Source organism: Theropithecus gelada, chromosome 4 (genome assembly GCF_003255815.1).
Source record: "Theropithecus gelada isolate Dixy chromosome 4, Tgel_1.0, whole genome shotgun sequence".
In the NCBI taxonomy this organism is placed as follows: domain Eukaryota; kingdom Metazoa; phylum Chordata; class Mammalia; order Primates; family Cercopithecidae; genus Theropithecus; species Theropithecus gelada.
In genome coordinates, this window is record NC_037671.1 from 113,848,932 (window position 1) to 113,876,715 (window position 27,784).

The 27,784-nt window shown below is 39.5% G+C and overlaps 1 protein-coding gene across 2 annotated transcripts in view; it reads left to right on the forward strand.

The window, feature by feature from the left end:
- Positions 1-27,784, forward strand: part of SYNE1 (spectrin repeat containing nuclear envelope protein 1) — a 528,817-nt gene that overhangs the window by 302,654 nt on the left and 198,379 nt on the right. For both annotated transcript variants that reach the window (XM_025384518.1, XM_025384520.1), the window contains 10 exons: positions 5,409-5,555; positions 10,711-10,836; positions 13,042-13,218; positions 15,773-16,038; positions 18,154-20,314; positions 23,395-23,732; positions 23,932-24,076; positions 24,746-24,964; positions 26,014-26,273; positions 27,573-27,738. In XM_025384518.1, coding sequence (XP_025240303.1) covers positions 5,409-5,555; positions 10,711-10,836; positions 13,042-13,218; positions 15,773-16,038; positions 18,154-20,314; positions 23,395-23,732; positions 23,932-24,076; positions 24,746-24,964; positions 26,014-26,273; positions 27,573-27,738 — 4,005 coding nt within the window. The remainder of the gene's footprint in view (positions 1-5,408; positions 5,556-10,710; positions 10,837-13,041; positions 13,219-15,772; positions 16,039-18,153; positions 20,315-23,394; positions 23,733-23,931; positions 24,077-24,745; positions 24,965-26,013; positions 26,274-27,572; positions 27,739-27,784) is intronic.

Below are 27,784 nucleotides of genomic sequence, written 5' to 3' on the forward strand. Positions count from 1 at the left end.
CAATCATGTCATCTGCAAACAGGGACAATTTGACTTCTTCTTTTCCTAACTGAATACCCTTTATTTCTTTCTCTTGCCTCATTGGCCTAGCCAGAACTTCCAACACTATGTTGAATAGGAGTGGTGAGAGAGGGCATCCCTGTCTTGTGCCAGTTTTCAGAGGGAATGCTTCCAGTTTTTGCCCATTCAGTATGATATTGGCTGTGGATTTGTCATAAATAGCTCTTATTATTTTGAGATATGTTCCATCAATACCGAATTTATTGAGAGTTTTTAGCATGAAGGGCTGTTGAATTTTGTCAAAGGCCTTTTCCGCATCTATTGAGATAATCATGTGGTTTTTGTCTTTGGTTCTGTTTATATGCTGGATTACGTTTATTGATTTGCATATGTTGAACTAGCCTTGCATCCCAGGGATGAAGTCCACTTGATCATGGTGAATAAGCTTTTTAATGTGCTGCTGGATAAGGTATGCCAGTATTTTATTGAGGATTTTTGCATCGATGTTCATCAGGAATATTGGTCTAAAATTCTCTTTTTTTGTTGTGTCTCTGTCAGGCTTTGGTATCAGGCTGATGTTGGCCTCATAAAATGAGTTAGGGAGGATTCCCTCTTTTTTTATTGATTGGAATAGTTTCAGAAGGAATGATACCAACTCCTCCTTGTACCTCTGGTAGAATTCGGCTGTGAATCCATCTGGTCCTGGACTTTTTTTGGTTGGTAGGTTATTAATTATTGCCTCAATTTCAGAGCCTGCTATTGGTCTATTCAGGGATTCAACTTCTTCCTGGTTTAGTCTTGGGAGAGTGTAAGTGTCCAGGAAATTATCCATTTCTTCTAGGTTTTCCAGTTTATTTGTGTAGGGGTGTTTATAGTATTATTTGATAGTAGTTTGTATTTCTTTGGGGTTGGTGATGATATCCCCTTTATGATATTTTATTGCTTCTATTTGATTCTTCTCTCTTTTATTCTTTATTAGTCTTGCTAGCGGTCTATCAATTTTGTTGATCTTTTCAAAAAACCAGCTCCTGGATTCATTGATGTTTTGAAGGGTTTTTCGTGTCTCTATCTCCTTCAGTTCTGCTCTGATCTTAGTTATTTCTTGCCTTTTGCTAGCTTTTGAATGTGTTTGCTCTTGCTTCTCTAGTTCTTTTAATTGTGATGTTAGGGTGTCAATTTTAGATCTTTCCTGCTTTCTCTTGTGGGCATTTAGTGCTATAAATTTCCCTCTACACACTGCTTTAAATGTGTCCCAGAGATTCTGGTATGTTGTATCTTTGTTCCCATTGGTTTCAAAGAACATCTTTATTTCTGCCTTCATTTTGTTATGTACCCAGTAGTCATTCAGGAGCAGGCTGTTCAGTTTCCATGTAGTTGAGCAGTTTTGATTGAGTTTCTTCGTCCTGAGTTCTAGTTTGATTGCACTGTGGTCTGAAAGACAGTTTGTTATAATTTCTGTTCTTGTACATTTGCTGAGGAGTGCTTTACTTCCAATTATGTGGTCAATTGTGGAATAAGTGTGATGTGGTGCTGAGAAGAATGTATATTCTGTCGATTTGGGGTGGAGAGTTCTGTAGATGTCTATTAGGTCCGCTTGGTGCAGAGTTGAGTTCAAATTCCTGGATATCCTTGTTAACTTTCTGTCTCATTGATCTGTCTAATGTTGACAGTGGGGTGTTAACGTCTCCCATTATTATTGTATGGGAGTCTAAGTCTCTTTGTAAGTCTCTAAGGACATGCTTTATGAATCTGGGTGCTCCTGTATTGGGTGCATATATATTTAGGATAGTTAGCTCTTCCTGATGAATTGATCCCTTTACCATTATGTAATGGCCTTCTTTGTCTCTTTTGATCTTTGATGGTTTAAAGTCTGTTTTATCAGAGACTAGGATTGCAATCCCTGCTTTTTTTTGTTTTCCATTTGCTTGGTAAATCTTCCTTCATCCCTTTATTTTGAGCCTACATGTGTCTCTGCATGTGAGATGGGTCTCCTGAATACAGCAAGCTGATGGGTCTTGAGTCTTTATCCAGTTTGCCAGTCTGTGTCTTTTAATTGGATCATTTAGTCCATTTACATTTAAGGTTGATATTGCTACGTGTGAACTTGATCCTGTCATTATGATATTAGCTGGCTATTTTGCTCGTTAGTTGATGCAGTTTCTTCCTAGCATCAATGGACTTTACATTTTGGCATGTTTTTGCAATGGCTGGTACCTGTTGTTCCTTTCCATGTTTAGTGCTTCCTTCAGGAGCTCTTGTAGGGCAGGGCTGGTGGTGACAAAATCTCTAAGCATTTACTTGTCTGTAAAGGATTTTATTTCTCCTTCACTTATGAAGCTTAGTTTGGCTGGATATGAAATTCTGGGTTGAAAATTCTTTTCTTTAAGAATGTTGAATATTGGCCCCCACTCTCTTCTGGCTTGGAGAGTTTCTGCCAAGAGATCTGCTTCCCTTTTTGTGTAACCCGACCTTTCTCTCTGGCTGCCCTTAACATTTTTTTCCTTCGTTTCAACTTTGGTGAATCTGACAATTATGTGTCTTGGAGTTGCTCTTCTCGAGGAGTATCTTTGTGGCGTTCTCTGTATTTCCTGAATTTGAATGTTGGGCTGCCTTGCTAGGTTGGGGAAGTTCTCCTGGATGATATCCTGCAGAATGTTTTCCAACTTGATTCCATTTTCCCCGTCACTTTCATGCACACCAATCAGACGTAGATTTGGTCTTTTCACATAATCCCATATTTCTTGGAGGCTTTGTTCATTTTTTTTTACTCTTTTTTCTCTACACTTCTCTTCTCGCTTCATTTCATTCATTTGATCTTCAATTACTGATACTCTTTCTTCCAGTTGATCAAGTTGGTTACTGAAGCTTGTGCATTTGTCATGTAGTTCTAGTGTTATGGTTTTCTCTATCAGTTCTTTTAAGGACCTCTCTACATTGATTATTCTAGTTAACCATTCATCAAATCTTTTTTCAAGGTTTTTAGTTTCTTTGCGCTGGTTACGTAGTTCCTCCTTTAGCTCTGAGAAATTTGATCGACTGAAGCCTTCTTCTCTCAACTCGTCAAAGTCATTCTCCATCCAACCTTGTTCCATTGCTGGCAATGAGTTGTGTTCCTTTGGAGAGGGAGATGCGCTGTGATTTTTTGAATTTCCAGCTTTTCTGCACTGCTTTTTCCCCATCTTTGTGGTTTTATCTGCCTTTGGTCTTTGATGATGGTGACGCACTGATGGGGTTTTGGTGTGGGTGTCCTTTCTGTTTGTTAGTTTTCCTTCTAACAGTCAGGACCCTCAGCTGCAGGTCTGTTGGAGTTTGCTTGAGGTCCACTCCAGACCCTGTTTGCCTGGGTATCAGCAGTGGAGGCTGCAGAAGATAGAATATTGCTGAACAGTGAGTGTTGCTGTCTGATTCTTGCTCTGGAAGCTTTGTCTCAGGGGTGTACCCAGCCGTGTGAGGTGTGAGGTGCCAGTCTGCACCTAGTGTGGGATGTCTCCCAGTTAGGCTACTCAGGGGTCAGGGACTCACTTGAGCAGGCAGTCTGTCCATTCTCATATCTCAACCTCCGTCCTGGGAGATCCACTGCTCTCTTCAAAGCTCAGCTGAAAATGCAGAAATCACCCATCTTCTGTGTCACTCACACTGGGAGCTGGAGGTGGGAGCTGTTCCTATTCGGCCATCTTGGGCACGCCTCGTGTTTGTTTTTCTTTGCACATCATCAATACTTTCTAATTTGCCATTTATTTTGTAACAAAAACATAAATTTATTTCATAATTTTCACCATAATTATTTTCTTTTTAACTGTATGCAGCCTGGGTTCTAATCTAAATCAATACTTGCTTACATTCATATAGAATTTGAGAAAGGAGTAAGTGACAAATATGACTTACACTTAAGTGGGTATACTTCCACTAAAACAGAATTCTTAATGTTTTAAAAATAAGTCTAAGAGGGGTAAGAATTGCTGTTTTAACAAAAATTTACTAAAATAAGTAAATTGCTTTACATTATTCTAGAATTTTTAAATGACACTGCAAAGAGTTTTTATAAGCCTTTAAACTTAGTATTCTGTGTATTTTTGTTTACTGGACTAGCCAGTAAGAACTGGGATATACCAGTGACGTAGTTAGAATGGTCCATGTTGACCATAATAATAAAAAAAATTCTGAGTGACATTAGTAACTTCCCAGACTTAAAAAAAAATCACCTTTAAAGGTTAACAAAAGAGGAATAAAATAATCTAATAAATAATTGAAAATGATGACAAGAGGAGAAAAGGGAGAGTTAAGAGAGAAAATGAGGCTACACATAGAACTCTCCAGTGAGTTCATTCATTCACTCATTCAACAGAGATTTCTTGCACACTGACTTCCTTCACAGTAAACATTTTCTTTGCATTAGGGGTACAGTTTAATTTTTTTTTAACTGGTGGATGTTGGAAAGACCAACATAATTTTTAAAATTTAGAAAGCAGATGAAATTCTAAGAACATAATCAGAACTTCATAATTAAAGTTTGCAAAAGTGATAAAAAGAACAAAACACCATTCTTTTAAAAATTCTGCTTGGAATAAGAATAAATAAGGGATAAACCTAATGTCAGATGAAAGTGATGAATTTAAAAGATGACAGAGAAAAGCAGAATTCAATGATTGCTTCTATTTTCTCAATAATGAAAGAAATGCCAGGTTAAACTAATTTCCTTCTTTTTTCCTTTTTCTTAAATGGAAACATCATAGATATATTTCCTCTTGATCTCAAGTAGATACGTAATTTTTCTTAATATGTCTTTATGGATAAAATGAAAATTGGTTGGCTTGTTAAGGATTTATTACATAGACATATCAGAAAATGTATGAATTATTCTGGATTATTTTTGCCCTAGAACATAACTTCTAAGATGAAGTGAGGGCATCCACCTCTCTGCTCCTCATTTTATAATTTAGTTCAAATTTTACCCTACCTCTATTGCAGAAGCATCACAGTTAGAGAAACAATGGTTATCTTTTTTTGAGGTCATGTTTTATTTTTACTTTTAGTTACTAGCTTAAACAAAAAGTACAATATTTATACCATAGGAAGAGAAGCTGCAAAAACCTTATGACAATTAAACTTCAATGATTTTATGTATTCTAACATGCCTCTACAGTTATATTTACCCTGCGCATGTTCTCTTCCCCTAATCCAGATATTACATTGTGATGTGTGGACCGAGAAGTTATCAACTGGGGGATAGCCATTGCATTTTGCAACACTTGGGGAGGCATACAACTACCTTAGATATGTGTATGAAATTGTGGAGTCTTGGGGGGAATATCCATTTAGATGTACTGGTCATGTTTCATTGAATTTCAATTATCTTTATAGAGGTAGAAAGCAGTTCTCATAATCTCAGCATGGTTGTATTGTCTCAGGTGTACCAGAGTTTGGAACATGAACTTCAGAAGCACGTCAGCCGACAAGACACCCTGCAGCAGTGCCAGGCCTGGCTTTCTACAGTCCAGCCAGATTTAGAGCCAAGCCCTCAACCACCTCTTAGTAGGGCAGAAGCCGTCAAGCAGGTAGTAAACTCCTGAAAGTTTGTGTTATTTTTGTGAATCATTTAGACAGTTAAATGAAAATGTGTGAAGTACCTACGATGTGCCAAACTGTATTGACTCCTGGGAATCTAAAAGTAGGAAGAAGGTCTGTGGTTTGCGTTAGTGGAGTTCATGTGCCAGCCGTAAGATGGACATGATAGTGAGGGGTCAACTTGGTAGACTAGAAAGAGAATGGGGCCGGGTGCATTGGCTCATGGAGGCTGAGACAGGCGAATCACTTGAGGCCAGGAGTTTGAGACCAGCCTGGCCAACATGGTGAAACCCCATCTCTACTAAAAATATAAAAATTAACTGGGCATGGTGGTATGTGCCTGTAATCACAGCTACCCTGGGATTGGGGCAGGAGAGTACCTACCCTCCTGAGGATGCGGAGGCTAAGGCAGGAAAATCGCTTGAACCTGGGAGGCAGAGGTTGCAGTGAGCCAAGATCATGCCATTGCACTCCAGCCTGGTGACAGAGTGAGGCACTGTCTCAAAAAATTAAAAAATAAAAATAAAAAATAAAATAATAATAAAAAATTAACTATTAAAAAGAAAAAAAAAGAAAAGAAAGAGAATGGGGCCGGGCACAGTGACTCACTCCTGTATTCCCAACACTTTGAGAGGCCAAAGTGGGCAGACCACACAGGTTCAAGAGTGCAAGACCATCCTGGCCAACATGGTGAAACCTCATCTTTACTAAAAATACAAAAATTAGCTGGGTGTGGTGGCAGGCACCTGTAATCCTAACTATTCAGGAAGCTGAAGTATGAGAATTGCTTGAACCTGGGAGGTGGAGGTGGAGGTTGCAGTGAGCCAAGATCATGCCTCTGCACTCCAGCTTGGGCAACAGAGTGAGAATCTGTCAAAAAAAAAGAAAGAAAGAAAGAAAGAAAGAAAAGGAAGGAAGGAAGGAAGAAAAGAAAGAAAGAAGGAAGGAAGGAAGGAAGGAGAGAAGGAGAGAAAGAGAGAGAGAGAAGGAGAGAGAAAGAAAGAAAAGAAAGAAAGAAAGAAGGAAAGAAGAAAGAAAGAAAGAATGAAAGAAAGAAAGAAAGAGAAAGAAAGAAAGGAAGGAAAAAAGAAAGAAAGAGAAGAAAAGAAAGAAAGAAAGAAAGAAAGAAAGAAAGAAAGAAAGAAAGAAAGAAAGAAAGAAAGAGAAAGGAAGGAAGGAAGAGAGAGAGAGAGAAAGAAAGAAAGAAAGAAAGAAAGAAAGAAAGAAAGAAAGAAAAGAAAGAAAGAAAAAGAAAGAAAGAAAGAAGAAAGAAAGAAAGAAAGAAAGAAAGAAAGAAAGAAAGAAAGAAAGTAGGAAAGTAGGAATCAAAGAAAGAAAGAAAGTAGGAATAAAAGAAAGAAAGAAAGAAAGAAAGAAAGAAAGAAAGAAAGAAAGAAAGAAAGGGAGAAAGAAAGAAAATGGGCACTGTAACCAAAGATCAATTCTGATATTTATTCTGTTGGGGGACCGTGGGTAAGTCAGTTAATTTCTCAGAGCCTCCGAGATAGTTTCCTGCTATTAAAAGTGACATTTATAAGTATACTTGCTTCTAAAAGTTATAATGAAATGCAAATATCACACTACAAGTAAACATTACTTATAAACAGAAAAGTAGTACTAGCTTCTTGCATAGTTTTGGGGCATAAACAAGGTACTTCATAAATAATTATTGAATGGATGATGAATGAAATGTTAGTTTTTATCATGTGAAAGGAATTCTATTCCGTATTAATTTGACATCCACATGCTTAAAATGTTGTTGCTGAGACTTAACCAGAATATGTGGGAATTTTTTTTAAACTTTTGTACTAAGCAGCTTTGGTATGCAGTGTTAACCCTGTGGGAAAATATTTTAGAGGAATTTAGTTATAAAGGTTATTGCTGCCAGATATGAATTAACAACATTTAATAATTTAATTTTTTACCACAAATTGAGAATAACATAATGTATTTGATCATTGAGTCCACATAAAGAATGTGTCTAGTTAATTCATTCCCTAAAATATACTTTCTGAAGGCTAAAATGATTTGCATTGTCATTAAATGGTTCAGAAAAATGTTCATATAATACTTTATAAGAATAGGATCAGGAAAAATGAAACATGGTTCTCCTTGAACCAAAAAAAATGAGTTAAAGACTGCCTATATTCTGCTTTTTTTATTAGACTGAGAGTTTTCTTGAATCACAAGCCACCTTGTCTTGTGGCTGTTTCCAATGCACTTTGAATAAATTGAATAAATTCAGATCAACACTTAATTTTTCTCTTTTGTAACCAAAAAAGAAACAAAAGAGATGAAGGGAGAAGAAAGTATTAATGCCAGTGATCTTTTGCTAGAGCAGGAAGAGATTTACTACACATACCAGAATGAGCCGTGGTCACAGGAGGATACTGATCCTTCTTCCAGATTATGTGACTGTATGGTCCCCTGTTTCTGCCTGTTTCACATCTCTCTAAATGGTCTTTGAAAGTAGCCAGAGAAGGGAGTTCGAGGTGGTGGAGACACTTGGACCACCGTCACTCTGAGGAGGAAAGGTTTTTTATTTTGCTTCCTTTTTTATTTTATTTTTGTTGTTGTTGTTTCTTTTGTTTTTTTGTGTTGTTTTAGTTTTTCCCTTGGCAAGTGCAGTAAGTCCTCACTTAATGCCATCGATAGGTCTCAGAAACTGAAACTTGAAGCAAAACCATGTACAGCGGGTCCTCAAATAATGTCATTTCCTTCCATATGCGGGTTTATTACAGCGTTGATGAGAACAAAAGTTGTTTCATTATACAACTTCTTGCTTAAAGAAGTCACAGTTTCCAAGAATCTGCCGACAACATTAAATGAGAACTTGCTGTGTTCATGTAAAACTGACCAGGCCCTTAGTGGCTCGCAAGCTTGGATGTGTGACTGGAGAATCCACTTACAATGGGCATGGTACCAAGATGCAGTGTGTGTCCCCAGCACCACCCATCTAGTAAACCCTCAATACATATGTGAAGATAATACACTCCCTACTACCACAAGAAAATGACACATGGATTTGATTCCATTCAGAGTGCTATGTGTTTTTATAAGGCATAAAACTTTAGGGAGTGGGAAAAAGTACTATAAGATTTTTCTGTAAAGTTGATTTTAGCAAATATTTTTGCAGCTGTGTGGTCACTGACACTCTATGTGCTACTTCCAATGCTTTCGGAATCAGACCAACTATATAAATTTCAAAATATAGCATCATTCCTTTCTATTAAATATGTTCATAAAATAGACATTCTGACAACTTGTTCTCTTCTCATATCCAAAAGTTGCTTGAGACAAATAACTTTCTCTGGTCATAAGTGCATGATATGGTACTTGTGGACAGTGGCTGATGACTCACAATACCATAGTTAGCTTGTACATTCAATTGAAAAGGTGCTACTTCTGACTTAATGGGAAATTAATCTGTATTTATCATATCCACAGGAGCATAGCATGTCTAGGTAATCCACACAGTGCAGAGGAAAGATACTGAGATCAGAGTCACAAAATCAGGTGACATGATTGACGCTATGATTTGGGAAAATCCTGGAGGTCGACTTTATCCCTACAACTTGCGGTCAATACCGCCTTCCTTATTTATCCCCATTTATGTAGTAATCAAGAACCACTTCTCACTACCTCAGCCACCGCCCCCAGTCAGGCCATCTTCACGGTTCATCTGATCCCTGCAGTAGCCTAACACCTGGGCACCGTTGCTGCCTACCGCCCCTGTGGCGGCCAGTTCTCCACGCAATGTTAGGAGGGAGTCTTTGAAAGCCTGTCTCAGATCATGATGCCCCGAATATTTTCCCGTCACACTTAAATTCCAACTTTCTTACCATGGCTTATGAATAGGCTGGTTAATTTGTTTTCCCAAATGGACCCTTCTTGATAAGACAGGGTCTGCTTTACATAATCTGATGGGACCAGAGCAGCGGTCTGGAGTGGAGGAGATGGCGACTTTGCTCCCACAGGGGACATTTGTCACTGTCTGAACACGTTGTTGGTTGTCACAACTGGGATGGTGGGGTCGCTGCTGGCATTAAGTGGGTAGACGCGAAGCATGCTGCTGACAGCCTGCAAGGTATAAGTCAGCCCACACAACAAAGAATTATTTGGAGTCAACTGTCAATAGTTCTGAGTCGAGAAACTCTAGACTAAAGACAAAACCCAACAAACAGGGATGTATGGTCAGCTCTTCTTATAAGGGGCTCCATGACTTGCCCCCGCCCCACCCTCCAACCTCTGCTCCCACCTGGTTCACTCTACTCCAGCCTCACGGCTTTGCATTTGCTCTCTCTCTGCCCACCATGTCCACCTGCCTGGAATGTTCTTACCTTATGCCATGCCATGCATTCAGATCTTTTCCTCAGAGGGGCCTTTGAGATACACTGTCCCTGAATGGCAGTGCTTCTTCCTCATACCCTATCTGCTTAGCACCTTGATTTTTCCACATGATATTTAACAGTACTAAACATTCCAGTGCATGTTTGTTTATTTATATATTATTTATCTCCTTCCTAAGAATGTAAACTCCATAGGAGCAAGGGTTTTGCTTTATGGGCTGCTCTGTGCCCAATATCTAAAATGGAGCCTGAGTAGAATCTGAGCATCCGCAAAGAAACACATTTCTTTGTTTCTGTAAATAGATTAAAGATCCACCTAGAGAAGCCTCTCCTGGGCTTGTGGAAAGAGAATATCACAAGGTGAATCTCCTGCAAAGCTCACTCCAATGAAACCTACCAACTCGCGGACCTTTGCCTTCTGTCTCTAAGATATGCAAAAACATGTTAAGAAGGAGACCAGAGCAGGCTACAAATTCTTTCTCTGAAATGGAAAATAAGCTGGCATGTGAGCAAGTAATCTGGAAAGATTATAGAAGTTTCTTGCGTTTTCCCCTTTCCCAGACCATACAGAATACTTTACATACAAAGAGAAGCAAATAGTGGACAAATAAATCCTCATCAGTGATTTGAATTTTTTCCTGGGAGTCACTAATATATGTCACTTGAACACAGTGGTGAAAACACTGAGCATAGCAAGACTATTTTTGAAGTGTTAACAGAATTTTACAAATGATACAAGTATTTGCTATCTAAATAGCTGATGCATCTCTTTCACTCTGACGCTTGCCTTTTCCAGGTCAAACACTTCAGAGCTTTGCAAGAGCAGGCAAGGACCTACCTAGATCTCCTTTGCTCCATGTGTGACCTGTCAAATGCTTCAGTGAAAACCACAGCAAAAGACATTCAACTAACAGAGCAAATGGTAAGAAAATGAAAAATCACATTGAATTTGTTTTATTAGATTCTCTTGCTTGAATATTTCATGTGATATTGAAAGAAAATAGCTCTTGAGTTGTTCTTGCTGTATATAATGGTTCTACAGTCATTATAATAAATAGATATTTGATTTTTAGCTAAGTCATAGAAAATTAAGCACATCCTGACATTGCTGACAACAGATTGAGACTGAATCACTTAGTCCCATTCATTCGTGGCCCATTAGAACCTTTCTTTTTCTCTCCTCCTTAATGGCCATTCTCTCTCTTTTCCTATTTTGCCACACTTTTTTTTGTTGTTTTCTCCTTTTCCATCTTTTTCTTTAGGCAATACTTAATATGAAAGGGGCTCTTGACTCTTTCTTTATTTTATCAAGGATGCCAAAGGGTATGCCATCTGTCACAATCCTTCTAGTTCATTGGTAAAGTGTGGTGTTCAGAAGGGTTTTGAAACTGTCTGGGCTGTGATGAGTAGCAGTACTGGTCCCCACAGATAGATGGCAGCACTGGAGCCGTGTATTCCCCACTGTTGCCACTGCAGCCTTAAACTCTTCCATGAAACACATATGGGTTTGTTTGTTTTGAGACACTCTGCCAACCAGTCTGGAATGCAGTGGCGCTATCATCACTGACTGGAGCCTCAACCTCCTGAGCTCAGGTGATCCTCCCACCTCCACCTCCCAAGTAGCTGGGATTATAGGGATGAACCACCACACCCAGCTAATTTTTATACTTTTTGTAGAGACACAGCTTCGCTATGTTGCCCAGGCTGGTCTGAAACTCCTGGGCTCAAGCAATCCTCCCTCCTTGGCCTACCAAAGTGCTGGGATTACAGGCGTGAGCCACCACGCCTGGTCCACATTTGAGTTTAAAAGAAAAATAAGACTTAGTTTTGGTATTTAATTTATTAAATATTCACAGAATAGTAAAATGATTCACAGGAAAAAAAAAGTCAAAATAATAAGGTTTTTCTCTCTAATATTATCAAAACACATCTGTTTTTAAATCCTTACAAAAGATGATGTAACTATTTTATTTTATTTTATTTTATTTTATTTTATTTTGGAGAAAGAATCTCACTCTGTTTCCCAGGTTGGAGTGCAGTGGTGCAATTTTGGCTCACTGCAACCTCCGCCTCCTGGTTCAAGCAATTCTCAAGCCTCAGCCTCCCAAGTAACTGGGACTACAGGCACTCACCACCATGCCTGGCTACTTTTGGTATTTCATTAGAGAAAGGGTTTCACTATGTTGCCCAGGTGAATCTCGAATTCCTGAGCTCAGGCAATCCACCTGCCTTGGCCTCCCAAAGTGCTAGGATTACAGACATGAACCACCGTGCCCAGCCAATAAAACCCATTTATTTTTTACAGAAATGATTTATTGAAACAAATTACACAGCTTCAAAAATCAGTGAAGCAGATCTAAAGACATATCCAAAACATTAATAATTCAGCATGTTGTAAGAAAGATGAACAAATGTACAATAGAGAACAACGGAAGTATTTTCTGGTTAACCTTAACACCAAATTCATGAGTCAGTCAGATGAATCTACTGAAATGTCCAATGAGAAAAACCATTAGAGCAGCCTTAGACTTAATAAATTGATAAAACTTATTAGAGTTTCGCCAGGCATGGTGACTCATGCCTGTAATCCCAGCACATCGGGAGTCCAAGGCGGGCATATTACCTGAGGTCAGGAGTTCAAGACCAGCCTGACCAACGTAGAGAAACCCTGTCTCTACTAAAAATACAAAATTAGCTGGGTGTGATAGCGCATGCCTGTAATCCCAGCTACTCGGGAGGCTGAAGCAGGAGAATCACTTGAACCCGGGAGGAAGAAGTAGCAGTGAGCTGAGAATGTGCCATTGCACTCCTGCCTGGGCAACAAGAGCGAAACTCCATCTCAAAAAAAAAAAAAAAAAAAACTTACAAGAATTTCACAACACTGATTAAAACCGAATAGCATAACTCGTAGACATTTAAAGTCTTTAGAAACCCTCAATAAAAAAAGAAATCTGCTTTTCCCAAAGCAAATAAAGAAGTACTTTTTAAATTTATGTATTTGCCTGTGTGTGTGTGTATGTGTGTGTCAAATGAGTGCACAAGCCAGCTGGAGAGGTCCATCTCTGATTCATTAACCATAAATGTTTCCATATGTGGTTGCTAACTTTTATCCCTGTGTCTTCTCAAGATTGAACAAAGGCTCGTCCAGGCCCAGAACTTAACTCAGGGGTGGGAAGAGATCAAGCACCTGAAAGCAGAGCTCTGGATTTACCTGCAAGATGCTGATCAGCAACTGCAGAACATGAAGAGGAGGCACTCTGAGCTGGAGCTGAGTATTGCACAGAACATGGTTTCACAGGTTAAGGTGGGTATTCATTTGTCCCCAGGGGAGATAAAAGAGGCCAACAGAATAGAAAACTTGAAATGTGTTCAGTGTATTCACTTCAATATGCCTGAGTGTTTGTCAATCCTTAGACATTAATACAACTCTTTAAGGCAGGGGTCCCCAACCCCCAGATTATGGACCAGTACCAGTCCATGTCCTGTTAGGAACCTGGCCGCACAGTGGGAGGTGAGCAAGCATTACTGCCTGAGCTCCACCTCCTGTCAGATCAGAGGCCGCATCAGAGTCTCATAGTGCAAACCCTACTGTGAATTGCGCATGCAAGCGATCTAGGTTGCATGCTTCGTGTGATAATCTAACTAACGTCTGATGATTGGAGGTGGAACAGCTTCATCCTGAAACCATCCCCCTCCAGCCCCGTTCATGGAAAAAATGTCTTCCACAAAACCCATGCCAGGTGCCAAAAAGTTTGGGGACCACTGCTTTAAGGAATAGCAAATCTGAACAAATTTCACTTGGCGCTAGGGAAAACAGATTATAAAGTAAACATTCCAATATATTACTGAAGCTTCAGATGGCCACTTGCACCAGAAGACATTCATTCTGTACATTGTTCCTATAAAAAGCAGGTGTGATTTAGTCTACAGAGTAGACTGCTTAGTCAGGAGACTCTGTGACTAAGCAAACAAGGAACATTATTACTTTTTAGATTTTCATCACCATATTATGCTAAAGCTGTAGGACTGTAAGCTTATCAATTCATTAATTATATATTTGAGCTATATGTAATTCATTTAAAGTATAATATAAATGCAGTTTGTATTACATATTTATATATAATTTAAATAATTTACAATACATAGAAAATTGTGGCCAGGTGTGGTGGCTCATGCCTGTAATCCCAGCACTTTTGGAAGCTGAGGTGGGCAGATCACTTGAGGCCAGGAGTTTGAGACCAGGCTGGCCAGCATGGTGAGATCCCATATCTACTAAAAATACAAAAATTAGCCTTGCATGGCACATGCCTATAATCCCAGCTACTTGGGAGGCTGAGGCACGAGAATCATTTGAACTTGGGAGGTGGAGGTTGCAGTGAGCCAGCCTGGGCCACAGAGTAAGACTCTGTCTCAAAAAAAAAAAAAAAAAAAGAGAGAGAGGGAGAAAGAAAAAAGAAAATTAAAAGTGTATTAACTTGATTGGAAGTTGGGTCAGGTTTTTAACAAACTTTAAGATTTTTTTTTTCTTCTCCATGATTAGGAGTCAATAATAATATATTGTTTACTGAAGTGCTGTTTGCAAGTACGGAAAAAAAAGAGAATAGGGATAATAAGATTTATTTTTTTTCTCAAAAGCATGAACTTTTAAAAAAAAATTTGTGAACCATCCTAGAAATTTAATTTTTTAAAAAGTATTTTATAAGAAAAGTTTTATTATAAAAGGCTTAGTAAATACAGAAATGTCTTAAGCAAATTTAAATCACTTATGCTACTACCATTCAGAGATAATAAACAATGCTAATATTTTGCTGTATTTGTTTTAGATATACACATACTTAAAACATTCAAGGTGACACTGTTGTTTTATTAACATTTTAATTGTGATTGAACCTAGCTTTAAGGACAAAATTTCATATATCAGTCAGGGGATTTAAGACATTTTTTTGGGTAGTGGAAGTAAATGGAAATGGGAGTGAGCAGTGGGGAGAATATGGAAGTCCATGAACCAACCCCTTGGAGGAATCACTATCCAAAGAAATGATCCTCTGGCCATGTGTTGGGCTGGCAGAGATGGTATGTTAGAGATTTCTTTTTGCTGTGTATGCAGGGAGTAGATGAATCTAAACCATTGCCTTTCCAGTTGGCGAATGTACTCCAGCCTTCCCCAACTTTGTACATAGCACCACTGCCCACCTGGTGACCCAAGCTACTTTGCCTTGTTTCTTACATTTGGAAGGTTTCTGTGAGAGGCGTTCAAACCAGAGCGACTCCATCTTGAAGAGGGGCTGAGTAAAATGAGGCTGAGACCTGCTGGGCTGCATTCCCAGAAAGTTAGGCATTCTTAGTCACAGGATATTTAGTTAAGGGAACAGGTTCATAATGTTTACTGAACAGATCCAGAACTTGACAGACCCAGGATTTAGCAGACCTAGGAAATGTCCTAATGTCCCGATATCTTGAGAATAAAAGCACTCTTAGTTTAAGAATAAATTTTGAAAAACATGAACGCTTTAAAAATTCTTAGAAAACGAAGGTCGCACTTCAAGGTAAGATAATGACTTTTTTCAATAATGACCATAATGTTTCACATGTATTAGTTTTTCTTTATGCCTCTGGAAATAGTACCATAAAAGAATATACCACAGCTACCCTGAATCTCGCACACATGGGAATTAACTTTCATAAAGAGGCATGGTGATTTTTAGATTTTCTCTTTGTTTCCCATGACTTGAACATTCTTCAGTTTTTTCATATTAAGGAACTTAGAGAGTTCAATGGTCTTATGTCTGTGTTGCTCTCTATATTTATTTGGGGATTTCTTAACACATTACATATTTTTTGTTGCTGTTATCCTTTAGGATTTTGTTAAGAAACTACAGAGCAAACAGGCATCCGTGAACACCATAATAGAAAAGGTGAATAAGTTAACAAAGAAGGAGGAGTCTCCTGAACACAAGGAAATAAATCATTTAAATGATCAGTGGCTCGATTTGTGCCATCAGTCTAATAACCTGTGCCTGCAAAGGGAAGAGGATCTTCAGAGAACAAGAGATTACCATGACTGTATGAATGTCGTTGAAGTGTTCCTAGAAAAATTTACTACAGAATGGGATAACTTGGCCAGGTAACATAAATTATCTGATGGGTCACCAAAATGCTAAGCCAGACATTTCCTAATATCTATAAAAATTTCAAATGTGCCCAGGTGCAGTGGCTTATGCCTGTAATCCCAGCACTTTGGGAGGCCAAGGCGGGTGGATTAGTTGAGGTCAGGAGTTCGAGATCAGCCTGGACAACATGGTGAAACCTCATCTCTACTAAAAATACAAAAATCAGCTGGGTGTGGTGGTGCATGCCTGTAATCCCAGCTACTTGGGAGGCTGAGGCAGGAGAATCACTTGAACCTGGGAGGAGGAGGCTGCAGTGAGCCAAGATTGCACCACTGTACTCTAGCCTGGGTGATAGAGCAAGACCCTATCTCAAAAAAATAAAATGAAATGTCTTAGGTATATCATCTATTGCTTATTATTATTAATATTGGTAAGTAAAACATCATTATGAACCTAATGTTTTCACCTGGATATAGAGTCATGGTTTTCCTAGCTCTATATTAATTTAACCAGTGGGTAAAAATGTTTGAAAATGGTACCATTTTCTCTGTGACCTCAAAGAATATTCTAAAAATATTTCTAATTTTGTTTAATTACAAGTTATGGGATATCATCTATGAATTCGTGAAATGAATCCTTCTTGAACCTATATGCTCCCTAGGTTTCTTATCAAGTCTATAAGGTAATGAATGCATTCTGTGTCATTCAGTCCGGTTTTTTTCTTATAAGAGTCTAGAAATTAGTGAACAATCCAAATTCAGTTAATGTGTGTCTTTTGTGATTTTGTAGTGATTGAACCCCTCTTAGCTTTCTTCTTTGAAAAATAAGAATACACACACACATACTGGATCATTATGTAAACCATTCCATACATTTGATCACTATAATTGCTAAAATCTACACTTCTTCTGCACCGATTTACTAGTTTACAGTGATGAAAACTGCAAACATTGTTCTAGATATCATGAACTCATGGTGGGGTTTTGGGGTTTTTGTTGGTATACCATTTTCTGGTCTGTTTGCTTTTCTTTGATACTTCACAATTTACTGGTCTTTGGGATTAGTCCAGTCAATATTAACAACTCATATTTCTGACTTACAGCAGGCCCCACACACACCTGAGACTTACTGTGTCCCAGACAGAACTTCTCATACTGCCTCCCAACTCTGCTTTTCATACCTCAGAACTGATCATTTAGTATAAAAGACTGTAAGATTCCATTTTTTATGTGTGCTTCATAGCAAAGGGATGACAATTCTTTACATTTCACACTTATTCCTGAAGATTTCTAATGATAAGCAAAAAATATCCAAGTACACAAGTAGCCATTAGAGCTGTTGGTTATACCTTAGAGATCATACTACCTAGCACTCTATTGTTTGTTGAACCCTTTTCACAAAAGAAAGCACACAAATCATGCATCACTTATTAATTTCTTTCAGTATCATTTTCTAGAGTACACTAGATCAGTGCTTCTCACTGTTTAACATTACACGAACCATCCAAGGATCTTGTTACCATATAGATTCTGCTCAGTTGATAAGAGCCAGAGGAAGATAAAAGCGTATTCTGATTTGATTGGAAGGCATTATCAGCCAGAAAGAAGTAGGCAACTTGATTTGATTCAACTTCTAATATTGACTTCTGATGAGACTTGTATTCCATAATTATAGCACTTCTGTCAATAAACCATGAATTGAACTACTCCCGTTTATTCTAAGCTCAGAAGATCCACTTAAAGAAAATGGTGAAGTGTCAGCCAGAAGTAGTGGCTCATGCCTGTAATCCCAGCACTTTGGGAGGCCAAGGCAAGTGGAGGTCAGGAGTTAGAGACCAGCCTGACCAACATGGTGAAACCCTGTCTCTACTAAAAATATAAAATTAGCCAACCGTGGTGGCACATGCGTGTAATCTCAGGTACTTGGGAGGCTGAGGCAGGAGAATAGCTTGAACCTGGGAGGTGGAGGTTGCAGTGAGCTGAGATCACAGCATTGCACTCCAGTCTGGGAAACAAGAGCAAAACTCGGTCTCCAAAAAGAAAATGGTGAAGTGTAATTTAGCATAGTGTGAACAAACATTGATATTGACTACAGCTAATTTGCTCTTATACCTTTCCATGTATTTTCAGATCTGATGCGGAGAGTACAGCTGTCCACCTGGAAGCTTTGAAAAAGTTAGCATTGGCATTGCAGGAGAGAAAGTATGCTATTGAAGATCTGAAAGATCAAAAGCAGAAAATGATAGAGCATCTGAGTTTAGATGACAAGGAGCTAGTCAAAGAACAGACGAGTCATTTAGAGCAACGTTGGTTTCAGCTTGAGGACCTCATTAAAAGGAAAATCCAAGTGTCAGTCACCAACTTGGAGGAGTTAAATGTGGTGCAGTCCAGATTTCAGGAGCTAATGGATTGGGCAGAAGAGCAACAACCCAACATCGCCGAGGCCCTTAAGCAGAGCCCTCCTCCAGATATGGCTCAGAACCTTCTCATGGATCACCTGGCCATCTGCAGTGAACTGGAGGCCAAGCAGATGCTCCTGAAATCGCTCATAAAGGACGCAGACAGGGTCATGGCGGATCTTGGTCTCAATGAGCGACAGGTCATTCAGAAGGCTCTCTCTGATGCACAAAGCCACGTGAATTGTCTCAGTGACTTAGTGGGTCAGCGAAGAAAGTACTTAAACAAAGCCTTGTCTGAGAAAAGTCAATTTCTCATGGCAGTGTTCCAGGCCACCAGCCAAATTCAGCAACATGAGCGAAAGATAATGTTCCGTGAACACATCTGTCTGTTACCAGATGATGTGAGCAAACAAGTCAAAACATGTAAGAGTGCACAAGCCAGCCTCAAGACTTACCAAAATGAGGTCACTGGACTTTGGGCCCAGGGTCGCGAACTAATGAAAGGAGTCACAGAGCAGGAAAAGAGTGAAGTGCTGGGGAAGCTTCAGGAATTGCAGAGTGTCTATGACAGTGTTTTACAAAAGTGCAGTCACCGGTTACAAGAACTAGAGAAGAATTTGGTTTCTAGGAAGCATTTTAAGGAAGATTTTGATAAAGCTTGCCACTGGCTAAAACAAGCAGATATTGTTACATTTCCTGAAATCAACCTAATGAATGAGAGTACTGAGCTTCATACACAGCTGGCCAAATACCAACACATTCTTGAACAATCTCCAGAATATGAAAATCTTCTACTTATGCTGCAGAGAACTGGGCAGACCATATTACCATCGCTGAATGAAGTTGATCATTCCTACCTTAGTGAAAAGCTAAACACTTTGCCCCAACAATTTAACGTAATTGTTGCCTTGGCTAAAGACAAGTTCTATAAAGTCCAGGAAGCAATTCTTGCTCGGAAGGAATATGCTTCCTTGATTGAGTTGACAACCCAGTCTCTGAGTGAACTTGAAGCCCAATTCTCGAGGATGAGCAAAGTTCCCACCGACCTGGCTGTGGAGGAGGCTGTGGCTCTGCAAGATGGTTGCAGAGCCATTCTGGACGAGGTGGTGGGCCTTGGGGAGGCGGTGGATGAGCTGAACCAGAAAAAAGAAGGTTTTCGCAGCACAGGTCAGCCTTGGCAGCCAGACAAGATGCTGCACCTTGTCACCTTATATCACAGGCTGAAGAGACAAACAGAGCAGAGGGTTAGCTTATTAGAAGACACCACCAGTGCTTACCAAGAACACGAGAAGATGTGCCAACAGCTAGAGAGACAACTGAAGTCTGTAAAAGAAGAGCAGTCCAAAGTGAATGAGGAAACGCTGCCTGCAGAGGAGAAGCTCAAAATGTATCACTCCCTGGGAGGAAGCCTTCAGGACTCGGCGATTCTACTGAAACGAGTAACCATACATCTCGAAGATCTTGCCCCACACCTTGACCCCTTGGCTTATGAGAAAGCCAGGCATCAGATCCAGTCCTGGCAAGAGGAGTTAAAACTGTTGACTTCTGCCATTGGTGAGACGGTGACAGAATGTGAGAGCCGAATGGTGCAGAGTATAGACTTCCAGACTGAGATGAGTCGCTCCCTGGACTGGCTGAGGAGAGTGAAGGCAGAACTCAGTGGGCCGGTGTCCCTAGACCTCAACCTGCAGGACATCCAAGAGGAAATCAGAAAGATCCAAATTCATCAGGAAGAGGTCCAGTCCAGCTTGAGAATCATGAATGCACTGAGTCACAAGGAAAAGGAGAAGTTCACAAAGGCCAAGGAGCTGATCTCTGCGGATTTAGAACACAGCCTCGCTGAGCTCTCAGAGCTGGATGGAGACATTCAGGAAGCCTTACGCACCAGACAGGTGGGTATAATAGGACTTCACTTCTCTTTTTTCCATTCTGCTTATTTGTAAACAGGTACAAGAAATTCATTTGCTTGGTTATAATTGCTTCTTTAAATATTTCTTTCTAAATACTACACAGAAGCATCTTCAGCAGTGACTTAAATGGTTATTTTAATTTTTTTTTTTAATTGAGATGAAGTCTTGCTCTGTCGCCCAGGCTGGAGTGCAGTGGTGTAATCTCAGCTCACTGCAACCTCCGCCTCCTGGGTTCAAGTGATTGTTGTGCTTCAGCCTCCCGAGTAGCTGGGATTACAGGCGCCTGGCACCACGCCCAGCTAATTTTTGTATTTGTAGTAGAGATGGGGTTTCATAATGTTGGCCAGGCTGGTCCTGAACTCCTGACGTCAAGTGATCTGCCTGCCTTGGCCTCCCAAAGTGCTGGGACTATAGGTGGGAGCCACCGTGCTGGGCCAGGTGATTTTAATTGTTTATGTGCATGCTATTCATTTTGTGCGGTCTCCATCTTGACTTCACTTTGCTTATAATAGTGATGCCTCAGTGATCTCTCACCTTTAAAGAGATGATAAATGGTATTGGTAACATAATTGCTATTGTATATTAGTACATTGATAGTACACCTGATTAACAATGAATAATTACTGATGCCCTTTGTAGACAATGTGAAGGCTGGTATTTCTAAAATCAGTGCTAGATGAAGAGTCGAAATGGAGAGAGGCAGATGGACAATACAGCCCTGACCTTGCTAATAAGCCACTTTTTTGTGGGGTATCCCATTAATTGCCCTGTCTCTTCACCCCTTCTGTGGGGATGAGTGCTGTCCATCTTTTGCTTCCCTATAGCACAGCAAAAGAAAGACTAGAATACTCGTAATTACTTGACTCAGGGATAACAAAAAGAAATGGGAGCATGTACAAAACTTCCCAGATTGGCCTAATTGCGGCTTGCTCTGGGGCTTGCAAGTTCTGTGCATTCAAAAATAAGAAGAGGGCCAGGCGTGGTAGTGCACACTTGTAATCCCAGCCCTTTGGGAGGCTGAGGCAGGTGGATCACCTGAGGTCAGGAGTTCAAGACCAGTCTGACTAACATGGTGAAACCCTGTTTCTAGTAAATACAAAAAAAAAAATTAGCTGGGTGTGGTGGTGCATGACTGTAATCCTACTTGGGAGGCTGAGGCAGGAGAATCGCCAGGAGGCAGAGGTTGCAGTGAGCCGAGATCACGCCATTGCACTCCAGCCTAGGCAACAAGAGCAAAATTCTGTCTAAAAATAAAATAAAATAAAATGAAATAAAACAAGAAGAGAAAAATAGTGGCTAGAGGATTACTTCCTTTAATTTCTTGGCTCCTTTTCTCCATGTCTGTCTTCAGTCCCTCTGATTCTAGGAGATGTCAACCAACCCTTTAGGTAAAAGGTAGCTTTCATCAGGATAATACAGCGGCGAAAGCCTGGGAGGAGGGCACATCTGAGTTTTAATAGCAGCTATTTGATCCCAGGCAAATGACATCCTATAAGTCTCTGTCCCTCTTTGTAGAAGAGAGATATTAATGATTCTTTTATTAGGTTTATCTTCTTAGCATCGGGTCTGACACGAAGTAACTTCAGATGAATCTTAGCTTTCATTTAACTTTATTTTCCTCAAAGATTAAGGTTAACACTTTCAATAGTAAAAATGTTAATATTGGATAAAATCATAATAAACTTCTTCATGTAAAATTCTGACTTTTTAAACTAAAAACTATTTAGTACACTTTAACCTTTTCATGCTGATTCAAGGCTATTGTTTAAAAAAATTTTTTTAACTATTTTTCTAGACCTATTAGTATAAACAGAGATATAGAATCTAGAATGTAGAGTAGAACAGAAGTTACCAGAAATTTTCATTCTTGAAGGACATTTGTCAGGTAAGCTTGCTTCTTTTGGTGAGTTTTGAACCAAAATCTTAAATCTATTAAGATGTCTCTATTTGTGCCATCTTGTCTTATTGATTATCTTCGTCCAAATAACTAAAGGTCATGGTTCCTGGGGCATTTCTTATTTCCTCTGCTGATTCTATGCTTTGCTGTCCCTGTTCTTTCCTTAACTGGTGCTCATCTTACGGGTACTTTCTCTACCTTTTCTATGCATCTTCACTTGCACAGTCACAGCTTATCTTGTCCAGTCATTGATGGCTGGTTAGAGTGTTTCTTTTCCTTCTGGAGTTGAATGGACCAGCCTTCCGGACTTAAACTTTTCAACTTTTCTATTTTAGTCTCTATGCAAGACTCACAGGTTACTATTTCGCTTCCAGAAATTACTCTGTGGCTCTGTGGTCTGGTAAATGCCAGTTTGGAAGTTTCATGTTGCTATATTTCTTTATTTTTCCCTTTTTCTTTTCTTTTCTTTTCTTTTCTTTTCTTTTCCTTTCCATGTTTGTTTGTTTGTTAATTTGTTTTTTGAGAGACAGAGTCTGGAGTGCAGTGAAACTATCTCGGCTCACTGCAACCTCTGCCTCTCAGGTTCAAGCAATTCTTGTGCCTCACTCTCCCAAATAGCTGGGATTACAGGCATGCGCCACCACACTCAGCTAATTTTCCTATTTTTAGTAGAGACAGGGTTTCACCATATTAGCCAGGCTGATCTCGAACTCCTGGCCTCAAGTGATCTGCCTCCCTCAGCCTCCCAAAGTACTGAGATTACAGTCATGAGCCACCATGCTTGGCCGTATTGTTATACTTCTAACCAACGGAGACATTACTGCACTTTGGTAAACATTCAGTCTGCCACATATTTCTAAGCATTATATTATTTCTTAGAGAGGGAACTTTCAGAACTAGTCAAGATACTGACATAAATTTCAATCCCATCTCTGTCCTTATTATTTAATTTAATGGCAATAATACAATTATAACAAGAATAGCAGAAGGAAAAATCAAGGCTGATGATGGATGGCACCACAAAAATATTCCCCTAGCTTATCAATGCACTTACATACATACACCCATGAGACTGAGGACTGGAAAACAAATGAATGAATGAAACTCTTTCCTGCAAATACATTGCAAAGCAGAGTTGATTATGTTTGCAACTGCTGTTTTTCAGGCTACTTTGACTGAAATGTATAGCCAGTGTCAAAGGTATTATCAGGTATTTCAAGCGGCCAATGACTGGCTTGAGGATGCCCAAGAAATGTTGCAGCTGGCAGGCAACGGCCTAGATGTGGAGAGCGCAGAGGAAAATCTCAAAAACCACATGGAATTTTTCAGTACAGAGGATCAGTTCCACAGTAACCTGGAGGAGCTCCGCGGCCTGGTAGCCACCCTGGACCCACTCATCAAGCCAACCGGCAAAGAAGACCTAGAACAGAAAATGGCTTCTCTGGAACTCAGGAGCCAGAGGATGAGCCAGGACTCTTGTGCCCAAGCGGATCTCTTGCAGAGGTATTTCAGGATGTTTTGTGTTTTATATTTAGTGAAACGAATTTCCACGCTGGAAGTAGTGATACACAAATGACAGACATTAGCACATACATGCATTCTAGAATCTCTCTTAAGTATCATTAGACATACTGACACCAGAGCTTCGCGTAGAAATACATGATTTCATGTTACTTATCAACTTCTGTTGGACTCTTTCAAGATGCACAGCTCAATGGCACGATTACCAGAAAGCAAGGGAAGAGGTTATTGAATTGATGAATGATACAGAAAAGAAACTGTCTGAGTTTTCTTTGTTGAAGACTTCTTCTAGTCATGAAGCAGAAGAAAAATTGTCAGAGCACAAGGTCAGAGTTTTGGGCTGTTTTTTTTTTTTTTTTTTTAATCCTTTTTCTATAATTGTAATGGGTCTTTGCAACATGATCAATAAATCTTCACTTCTACCAGGAATTTTTCAATATGATAAGGATGCATTTAACCACATTTTAGAGAAGTTTTAAGTTTATTAAATGCTGTTACCTTTTAGGATTCCCGTTGGAAATGCATAGCAAAGATTTCAAAAAGATATTCAGAGCAGTTTGCTTCCGATAAGATGTGGCACTTAATAAATGTCAGTAAATACTTTTTGTTGATAATAGATTAAATAAAACTGAAAAATTAATAACTGAATCTCCCTTTATCAGAGCAATATAAGGAAAAAATGTAACATACTAAAATATTACATTTGGTTCACTTACATTTGTGCTGCTTTTTAAAAATGAAAAAATGTCATCTCAAGTAGCAAAATACACTTTTGTTTCTAATACATAAATAATATTCACCTCACCTCTTTAAAAAGCTTTAAGACTAACTCTGGTTAAAAAATAAACATAAAAGAGTACCTAGAGGAGAATAAACGTATATGTAGAAACATTCCCTTTTGCAGGTAATTTTGGGCTTTACCAAGATCCATAGAACTTTAAAAAAATTAATCTCTCCCTTGTCTCCTCTCTTCCGTCCTCCACCCCCAACTCTAGGCTTTAGTGTCAGTGGTTAACTCTTTCCATGAGAAAATCGTGGCGCTTGAGGAAAAAGCTTCACAACTGGAGAAAACCGGAAATGATGCTAGCAAAGCCACCCTGAGCAGGTCAATGACCACTGTCTGGCAGCGCTGGACACGCCTTCGAGCTGTGGCCCAAGACCAGGAGAAGATCCTGGAAGATGCAGTGGATGAGTGGACAGGCTTTAACAACAAGGTAGTTTCCACTGTCCATGGGCTCACCTTTCTTTCCTCACTAATTATAATGTATTTTGAAACACGGTATTTTGCTGCTGTTTGAAGTCAGCCTTCTGAAAGTAATAAAGGCTTTTGCAAATCTCTATTTCAATGACATAAAAACTAAGTTATGAAACAAAGTACAAAATGCAATGTGCAGTTTAGTCCCAAGTCACGGTCAAATTATATCAGTGAGAAAAACCAAGCAAATAAATTTTGAAAGGAGAACAAGCCCATTTTCCCCCATTTGCTTTCTTAACTGGCCTTGTAAAAGAACAAGATACTTTTTCTTTACCATGAAACCTGAAAATGAGCAGAAATTTAACTCATTACCGAAAATGTATATTCAATGTTTTCCTTTTTGGAATCTTGCTCTGTCGCCCAGGCTGGAGTGCAGTGGTGTGATCTCAGCTCACTGCAACCTCCGCTGCCTGGGGTCAAGCAATTCTCCTGCCTCAGCCTCCTGAGTAGCTGGGATTACAGGCACCCACCACCACACCCGATTAATTTTTGTATTTGTAGTAGAGATGGGGTTTTGCCATGTTGGTCAGGCTGGTCTCAAACTCCTGACTTCAGGTGATCTGCCTGTCTCAGCCTCCAAAAGTGCTGGGATTACAGGCATGAGCCACCACATGCCTGCCTGGCCACTTTTTCCATCTTTTAAAGGTTTAATGTTTTAGGCCGTGTCTTCCTTTATGATTTAAAGGTATTCATTTATGTTACCTTAAATATTGGAAAGAGTATTTTGTTTTCTTAGTTTAAAAAAAAAAAAAAAGCTTTCTCTGTATTAAGTATAGTCTCTGATCGTCCTAATATTATTTTGAGATTAAAGCTTTAAACCCAGAGGTACAGAGGTGATACCTCCTTTCATGTTAAGACGGTGCCTCAGGTTCCAGTTTCCTAAAATATGGAATGTATACCATCATCTTTAATTGGCTTCATACACTAGTGTGTGGCTTTTATGGGAATGACCTTATTTTTTTCAGTTTATTTATTATTGAACTTCATAGTATGTACATTTGTCATCAGGTTAAAAAGGCCACTGAAATGATTGATCAGCTGCAAGATAAGTTACCTGGAAGTTCAGCAGAGAAGGCGTCGAAAGCGGAACTCTTAACTCTTCTTGAATACCACGACACGTTCGTTCTGGAGCTGGAGCAGCAGCAGTCGGCCTTGGGCATGCTCCGGCAGCAAGCCCTCAGCATGCTCCAGGATGGAGCCGCCCCGACCCCCGGGGGAGAGCCGCCGCTCATGCAGGAAATCACCGCGATGCAAGATCGATGCCTGAAGTAATTAAGCACCTACTTTCATTCTGTTACTAAACTTGGCCTTGACCCAAAGGGATAAGCAGGGCACTTGAGTATGAAGGTGCTCCTTCACACCACCTTAAAAATGTGGGGATCCGTTCCCATCACCCTTGCTTTTCGGTTTCTTTGACTCTTCAATCATTTGTCTGACAAATACATATCTCATAGTACTTAGAGATACGATGAGAACCATGCAGACTCAGTGTCTGTCTTCATGCTGTTTACAGTCAAGCAGCAGAGATAGGCAACTAAGGCAGCCTTTCAGTCAAGTGTGAAAAGGGAGCTGAGGGAATCCGAAGCAGAGACAAGCAGCCGAGGGGAGGAGTCAAAGAAGGCATCCCTTCAGAAGGAGAATTTAAGCAGAAGCCTGAGCAGCCTGGAGCTAGGCATTGAGTTTTGCAAACAGGGGAAGGACATGTAAGAAAGGAAGAAACATGTCACTTTCAAGGAGCTCCTTGGGTGATGCAGGGAGAGGAAGGGTGATTCAAGAGAAATGAAGCCTGAGAGGGAAACAATTGAGAGCTATTCAGAACTTAGATTTGATAAAGCTTGAGAACTCATTGGCTATCTGGGGTGACAGGGATATAGGAGCAAAGATGACACCACAGTCCAGGTAAATAGTAGTCATTGACTGGCAGTGAATTTAGTAGAAAGAGCAAGTTAATGTTGATATACAACCAGCCCTGATTCACTTATTGGGCCAGCGAAAAAACATTTATAGATAATTTGATTTCTATATTTACAAATATTACCTCATTCATGTCCTTGCATTCACCTCTTTCCCTTATAGGTGATGTGGGGGTAACCTAACACTTATTAAATTTACATTAATTCAAATAAAGACTTGAAATTTGGACATTATTAACATGATTAATTATGAAATTTCCAAAGCTTGATTTTTTTCTTTAAAAACTACTTTCTAATAGATGGCCATATATATTCCAGTTATACATTACTTTTAAATGTGCCATTTTAGTAGATTTCCAAAGAGGAAGTAAATAATGAAATAATTGACAGGCTACGTTACATAGGAAATTAATTGCAATTCAGTGGCATGTGAGACAGTCAACTCTCAATTTTTCAAGGACAAATTATTCACTTTATATGACATTTATACATGAACTGAAGTGTTATTTGACAGTGTTGAGGAAGTGTCTTTACTTGCAAAAAAGATATTAGATTTCCCGTTTCTGTATATGTATTGGATAAAATGTTGTCAAGTATTAGGGGGTTCCTTTCACTTCACATCACTTCTGTTTTATCCCTGTAATGTTTCTGAAGCATGCAGGAGAAAGTGAAGACTAATGGAAAGTTGGTGAAGCAAGAGCTGAAGGACCGAGAAATGGTGGAGACTCAGATCAATTCTGTGAAATGTTGGGTTCAGGAAACGAAAGAATATTTAGGGAATCCAACAATAGAAATAGATGCTCAACTTGAAGAACTTCAGGTACAAAAAAATCTCCTCATTCTCTTTACCCCTTGTTTCAAAAACA